Source organism: Aplysia californica, unplaced genomic scaffold (assembly GCF_000002075.1).
Source record: "Aplysia californica isolate F4 #8 unplaced genomic scaffold, AplCal3.0 scaffold00174, whole genome shotgun sequence".
In the NCBI taxonomy this organism is placed as follows: Eukaryota; Metazoa; Mollusca; class Gastropoda; order Aplysiida; family Aplysiidae; genus Aplysia; species Aplysia californica.
The window spans coordinates 532,820-540,779 of NW_004797444.1; the positions used below are offsets into that span (position 1 = coordinate 532,820).

At 42.1% G+C, this 7,960-nt stretch overlaps 1 protein-coding gene across 1 annotated transcript in view; it reads left to right on the top strand.

Moving 5' to 3' along the window:
* LOC101853385 (kelch-like protein 8) overlaps positions 1-2,237 on the top strand; it is a 20,647-nt gene extending 18,410 nt beyond the window's left edge. Inside the window, exons 11-12 of the mRNA XM_005098157.3 lie at positions 1,006-1,207; positions 1,835-2,237. Coding sequence (XP_005098214.1) covers positions 1,006-1,207; positions 1,835-1,955 — 323 coding nt within the window. The 3' untranslated portion in view covers positions 1,956-2,237. The remainder of the gene's footprint in view (positions 1-1,005; positions 1,208-1,834) is intronic.
* Positions 2,238-7,960: the final 5,723 nt, after the last annotated feature.

Consider the following 7,960-nt stretch of genomic DNA (forward strand, 5'->3'; position numbering starts at 1 on the left):
CTTCATTCTCATGTGAAAAGTACTCGTGCGTTGGCTGGACTCAACTGTTTTCCCACTCACTGACAAGACTGTGTGCATTAATCAACAATAGCAACAAGACTTTTTGGTCCTACCTCATAAACGTAAGTGTGTTTGAAAGTTCAAAGTCTGACTGTGAGCTGAAAATGAAGACTGTAACAATCTGTCGGTCCATTTATTTTTAATTATTTTTTAAAAAACAGTTTTGTTTGTAATAACCGATCTATGATGAAAGCCACTTTCCCCCTCTTTTAAACAACACTTTCTTTTACTTCTCCGTGATAAAAATTATACTGTCGTAAACTACACCTCCGTCTTCATGTGATCATTTGGTTGTTGTTTCATTAACTTTTTCGGCTTTCATAAGAACTGGTGTCGTTTTATGTGTACAAAACATAACATTGCGGGGGAGCCGCTGACCGCGAGGCCGAGCGCCCGCAGGTAGCGTGACCGGGGCGTGACCTCGTCTCGGAGGTCAAGTCGACCGGCAACTAAGAGATCCTGAGTGGAACAGCCGTGTATATCTATTATTTCTCTTATCATCAGGCTTGAATCCGAGTAGTAACTCATTTTGTCAGCATCCTTCGCAAATTGTAGCCTACTTACTCTCTTCTGTGGGTGGTTGGCGGGTGCTCTGGTGTGGTTTGCTCCTTCTTTCCTATCAAACATCTGTCATCTTTATCTCTCCCCTCCTTCTTTTTTTTGTGTCTGTTACTCTCTTGTAACACCTCTAATCTTCGGCACTTATATGACCTTATTGTGTTGCAAGTGCCGTGAAACTCTTGCTAAAACTAGGGAGTCCAGCTGTTGCTGGATCGATAACAACAGCTATCTTGACTTTGTCCTCTACAGGAGGATTTGTGAAACATCGTGGTGAAATCAGGCGCTCGTCGAAGTAACTAAGTCGCCCAAAAATTGACGAGCGCCTGATTCCACGGCGTCATGACACATTTGATAACAACCACTATCTTGACTTTTTCCCCCCAGGAGGGTTCGACGACAACTCCCCACTAGACTGCGGCGAGCGCTACGATGCAAAGACCAACAAGTGGACGCTAGTGTCCAGCATGTCGTGTTGCCGAGGGGGCGTGGGGGTCAGCGCTTTGGGAGGCCGGCTGTACGCGGTGGGAGGTCACGACGGCTCCAACTACCTCAACTCTGTGGAGGCTTACGACCCGCTCACAGACAAGTCAGTGGAGTTTTGTTTTATGTGTTTTTATTTATTTGTTGGTTTTTTTTGGTGTTTTTTTTGTTGTTTCTTTTATTTTCTTACAATCACCTTACAGACAAATACGTTATTCTTTTTTTTTTCTTATTACGGTCACCTTACAGACAAATACGTTATTCTTTTTTTTTTCTTATTACGGTCACCTTACAGACAAATACGTTATTCTTTTTTTTTTCTTATTATGGTCACCTTACAGACAAATACGTTATTCTTTTTTTTTTCTTATTACGGTCACCTTACAGACAAATACGTTATTCTTTTTTTTTTTCTTATTACGGTCACCTTACAGATAAGTACATTATGGGTTTTTTAATTTTCCTTCTTTTTGTATTATTTTTATGTGTTATGCATGTACGTTTGCCATTGCTACCAAAATTTCCACCATGGGATCAACAAAATGTTTGGGGTTTTTTTCTTTCTTTCTTTATCTATTTCTTTCTTTCTTCATCTTTTTATTTATCTATTTATCTATTTATTTATAATCTATATATTTATTTACCTATTTATCTATTTGTTTTTTTATTTATGTACATGTCATTCTTCCCCCATGGAGCAGGTCCGACTGTATGTTGTCGTCTCTCTCGCCAGGTGGGAGCCGGCACAAGGCATCCAGAAGCTCCGGGCGGGGGCGGGCGTGGCGTTCTGCGACTGCTCGCCGAAGCTGCTGCGACAAGCCACCTCCAACAACAACAACACTGGCCACTTGTAGAGGAGGGCTCGAGTCTCGCTGTGTCCTTGGGGTCTTGCTGGAGTTCGCTTCTGAGAATTATTTCCCATAATGCAATGGATGGGACTCATGTAGATTTTTGTCTGGGTGGTGTTGATTCAAATGTTCCAACTCTTGAGTACATTGAATACATTTCTGGCCCGACAGAGTGACCTTTGTTATGGGAATCTCAAGGTCTCGCTATAAAATCTAGTTGTTAGGCTACCGGACTCGAAATCGTGGGGTTGGGGGTTCGGGAGTTCGAGCCGCGGACCCGATGTTGTGTCCTTGGGAAAGGCACTTTACACGAATTTTTCTCAATTCACCCAGCAAAAGATCTTGTCAGTATGTTAGTGTTTTAGCGCCTATAAATGGCTGCTTGCACTGTATGCTTCCCAGGAAGTTGAGATTGTTTCAGAATGCTATCAGGTCTGCTGGGGTAATAGTATAGATTGTGAAGCGCATAGAGCTTGCTGTTGAGCGGGGATTTGCTCTATACAAATGCTAGCTATCTATCTATCTATCTATCTATCTATCTATCTATCTATCTATCTATCTATCTATATATCTATCTATCTATCTATCTAATTCATTTTCAGGGTAGAAAAATAGAATCGGCCCTCGTCTATTTTTAGACATATGTCGTTTTTTAAATTTTAATGTGGCAAGCGTTATTTTATGAAATGACAGCCCGTAGGTAATGTGCATGCCTGTTTGGACGCTTGTATGACAATGTGGATGATCCAGAGGGGCATAGATATAATACCAAGAGCCCACGAATGGCTGCCATCTTGGAAAATGGCCACCATTTTGGATTTTCACGTGGTAAGCGTTCTTTTTTTAAACAACGGCCCAAAACTAATGTACTTGTCAATTTTGGTGCTTGTATGACAATGTGAATGATTTTACACGTAGCTGCCCCACTATTGTTGGCGTCATCTTCAAGCTTGTTCATTTGTCTTGCTTTTTGATGAGAAATATACCTGTCTGCCTTAAAAAGAAGACAAGATACCCGCAAGTGAAGGAGGTGGGGGGTCATCTGGTGACAGCTAAAATTAGCGAGAAAATGGCCACCAAATTTTGCTGGCTTCCTAAACTTAAATGTCCTTGGAAACTGAAAATTTACGTCTTTTTTTTGTTCCTTGGATCAGCGTGTTTCAGTCAAATCCGCATAGAAATGTGGGGGTTTTTTTTAGATTGAAACAAAAGGTGTTGTGGCAACAACAAAATAAGAAGATAAATGGTCGTCTTTAAGGACAAGCGGCTGACCCAGGTTTGGAGGGGGTTTCCAGAAATCTTGACCTACACCAAAAGTGGACATTGCCCTACCTATAGGAGAAGTTTGGTTTCATTGGTGTGCATATTTGTTTGGTTATAGAGAAAACTCTCCTTGTCTTTTAAAGAAACTGAACAAGGGGCAAAAACTTTAGCTTCGATTTTCTCAAAACGGCGTTTTTCAGGATAGCCCCCTTGTGCTTAAAAGCGACCTAATAAAGTGATAAACATTGCCCCTCAGAAGAGCACCTTCCTCCACCACAATGCCACACTGTTACTACAGTTCCACATATCAGTATTATTTATGAACAAAGTCGTGTGATCCTGACATTGGACTATAAAAAGAAAAGGGGGGGATATTAACATGTTGTTTAGCACAACAGAATTGTAAATGGGCTGATTCATCAATGTTATGCTCGTAACTGTGCCTGAACTGCAACAGGGAACTGCTGCTTTCTCTTTCCTCATCCTTATTATTGTCATTTTTTCCTCTACTTCTTTTGTATGTTTGTCACACTCTTGTGAACTGCTATTTCCGGGGTGCCTTGATAGTCGAAGCAGACCTTGTGCTGTTGAGGCTAGAGATGTAAGCAGAGTAAGTCTGATTCCCCGTTTGGACTTTTCTGTTAATATCCACCCCTTGGCGCTCATATGACCTTATGCAGTTGCGAGCGCCGTAAATACCTTACTAATACATAATTAGCTTGGCTTTGCTTTTGCTAAGTGATCTCATACAGCTGTAGGTGGTTGTGATTTTTAGAATTTTTGGGGGAGGGGGGGGGGAGTGTTGTTTTCGGGTTGTTTTTTGTGGGGGGGGGGGGGGTTAATTTGTGGAGGAGAGGGGTTTATTGGTATATTTTGTTGATGCCGTCAGATGCCTAGCAGCCAGCAGATGATGGTGTGTGGTTTCTGTGACGGGCAGTTGAGGTGTTGAGGTTGGCCTACAGCTTTTTCCCCATGACACCTGTCTTTCCTTGTCCATGGCCCACCTGATTGGGTTGAAGTTGTTGAAAATGCTGACTGTCAGCTGGTGCCGAGCCTAATAAAGGAAGAAATTACTTACAATATTATGTATACAATATAGACTAAAAGAGTATTTCGTCGCCTATCACACCAAAGGGCGTATCCCTGTTTTCTTACTTTTTCAGGAGAGCGATTTAAAGATTTTCAGACTTTGGTTGCTTCATCCTTTTCCCTTGTCGTTTTAGTAAATTGCATCCTACCATCGGGATATTTGGATATTGTGGGCATGATAAGATATCAAACAATGAGCAAGATTGATTTTGCAGTGTTTTGTATAATTTCACTGCGAAAATGTGCCATCTGTTGGCATACGCCCTTTCGTGTGATTGTTCGATGTTTCGTCCTATCCAGAATCAGTGTATACGCCCATGTATACGCCCTGTGTTTGAGTGTCCACACAATTAATTTCAGTCTTCAGACTGACCGGTAGAGGATAAAATTTCTCCAAGATATTACTCCTCACTCCCCCATCCACCCACCAAATCTTCCTCTTTCTCTTCTCCTCCCCATACTTCTCTGTCTGTCTGTCTGTCTGGAAAGTCTGTCTGTCTGTCTGTCTGGAAAGTCTGGAAAGTCTGTCTGTCTGTCTGGAAAGTCTGTCTGTCTGGAAAGTCTGTCTGTCTGTCTGTCTGTCTGTCTGTCTGTCTGTCTGTCTGTCTGTCTGTCTGTAAAGTCTCCTCTTGTAGAACAAAGCATCATCATGTGAAATTGACAAGTATATGACCTGTTGGAGATCAAAGTTCCTTTCCAGAATGCTGTGGTCAGCTTGAGCCATCTTCTTGCAATCCTCCTTAAGTTGTCGCACCTTTTATTTTTCTGCATCGTGCCGATTGTAAATTTCCCTGAGTTCATTTTTCTGTGCTTCTTCCCCTTTTCGGAAAGAGTTGCAGAGTGAGAGTTGGTCCTTTTTAGGACTATGAAAGGCCAGGTTTTTTGTCTTAACACTCGTCTGAATGTGTGAAAACTTGGGATGTCATTGCATGGATTTTTTTTAACGAACATGTCGTACATTTTGGACAATGTGAAGTCTGGGCTGAGATACTCTTAGGTAGAAGAGGCCCCACAGTAGTGCGATTCCACGTGTGGAAATCTGTCAAGGTGTTGACTGGTGATCTCCCTGTTTTGTTCTTCTCTTGTCTTCATCTGCTCCGATTGCCCCCTCGCTTTGTCTTCTTCGACAATGCCGGTCTCTGTAATCTTTGACAAAACAACTCGGGCACATTTCTCTGAAATACCCAAAGTTGCAAGGAATGTGTTCCTACACACTTCCAAGCGCTTTCCACTGACTGTGATGTAATAAGCATGCGTTTTGCTGCGTCGAGAGTTTGGTTTCCCGACCTTGGGCTCTGTCGTCTCAATATGCCACGCAACGAACTCTCGCTGCTTCTGCAGGTCAGCCAGTTTATAAAAGTCCTGGAATATCTCCTTCCTATCCGTTCCTGAGATTCCAGAACACTGACGGCCAGCTCTCGTACATTCCATTCAACGCAGCCCTTTCTGATCATTCATGCTGGAACAACCTTTTTCGTGTCGGCGCTCATGTACTCTTTACCAGATTGTCGCTTTCTTTTTGCTTCGTTCTTCGTGTTCATTCTCTTCCGTTTATTTGGCGACGCCTGGCGGGCTGACCCTTCAACTTTAAATGATTCTGGTAGCCGTTCGTTGCTACTCTGGGTCTCATCGGTCTCAAAATCATTGTGCGCTATGGATTCAGAGTTTGTTGATTGCCTTGTCTTTCCATGTTGACTACAACATACTGGAATTTCTAGGAAATTATCATAGCAGAGGAGAACTAAACATCTGGTGCATGCTGCAAATACTTCAGTTTTGCATTTTTTTACTTTACTTTTGCCTGGTTTGAAAGATGGGTCTGTGTTCGAATCATCGAAGTAACCAAGGCCAAAAGACCTTGTCTTCATTCTCAGCCTCGTGTTGATCAGGAAATTCAATTGTCATTGTAGGCCTACATTTCCTAAGTTTAACTAACGGAATGTCATCATCCAAAGTCGGAGTCACCACAAGAAAAATCCCCGATAGTCTGAGTACAAGCTAAAGAACAATTTCGGTGGAGTTTCTTGTGTGTGTGTGTGTGTGTGTGTGTGTGTGTGCGTGTGTGTGTGTGTGAGAGAGAGAGAGAAAGAGAGAGAGAGTGTGTGTGTGTGTATGTGAGTGTGTGTGTGTGTATATAAAATATGAAGATTCAGGGGATACTTACATGGCTCACCAAGTAGACATGTCTTGAGATCAATATAACAAAGTCTAAGTCCTGATGTTTTTATCACTTCAGTCTGTACCACTGCCCTTGGGTGGGGGGTGGGGGTGGGGGGGGGGGGGAGTCTAGATAGTGTTGCTTTCTAGTTAATGAGTGTAGAATAACACGCTAATGGAAAAACATAGCTGAGCTATATTCATGTGTATTTTCGGACAAAAAGTAGAATTGATTTAAATTTGATCAAACCCAAGTTTGCTTTTTCTAATGGTTTCCATTAGTCAGCAGGCAAGCAGATCACGTTATGTGTGACAGTAAGCTGCAAGCAACAGTAACCAAGTGTAGGCTAACAACACAATAAGGACCGCCTCATTTTCACTCTTGCACAAGCAGGATTCGCTGCCACACAGTGCGTGTACTCTGTGTTGTGTATCAGGCCTATTGCATCATTAGAGGAGGGCCTAGAATCTAGTATTACTATGATATTACGTTATACGGCCCTGGCCTATGCCAGAAAAAAAGACAAAAGTGTTACTGTCGCTCACACGAAGGGGCGTATCCAAGGTAAACGTCCTTTCGTGCTAACAGAATTGATCAAACTTTGTATCAATTTTTTGCACACGAAACGGCTCGTCTGATTCGGCGGCGCTGAGTGTTAGCGTACGCCCTTTGGGATTTTTTACTGCTAGTACTGTAATTTTAAAGCTAGGGATACGCCGTTTCGTGTGAACATAGATCTGAGGCAGCGCTATCTACTAGTAGTAACAACTCAAAACTGCCAAAATCTGGAATACGCCCTTTCGTGTGATAGGCGACGATTTGCTAGATTTATGGAGTGTGGATGGTTGGAGGGTGCTCTGGTGTGGTTTGTTCCTTCTTTCCTATCAAACATCTGTCGTCCTGATCTCTCCTCCTTTTTTGTGTTTGTTACTCTCTTGTAACACCTTATCTCCGGCACTTATATGACCTTATTGTGTTGCAAGTGGCGTAAAACACTATCTAAAACTAAAACCTTATATGGGATTGAAGTTGTTGAGAATGCTGACTGTCAGCCGGTGGCGCTCCTAAAAAAGGGAGAAATTACATGCAATATTATATATAATATTTACAGTATAGAGTACTGCTATTGTTAGATTCTGGAGTGCCTGTTGTTTCTGTCCTGTACAGGCTGAGTTGATAGTGTGCTATGTCATGTGATATATATACGATGTCATGTGATAGTGTACTATGTCATGTGATATATATACGATGTCATGTGATATTGTACTATGTCATGTGATATATATACGATGTCATGTGATATTGTACTATGTCATGTGATATATATACGATGTCATGTGATATTGTACTATGTCATGTGATATATGTGGAGTGAGTGTCCGTTGTTTCTGTCCTGTACCGGCTGAGCTGATATTGTACAATGTCATGTGATATATATACAATGTCCTGTTGCTGTCTGGTACAATATCATGTGATATATGTGGAGTGAGCTAACCACATG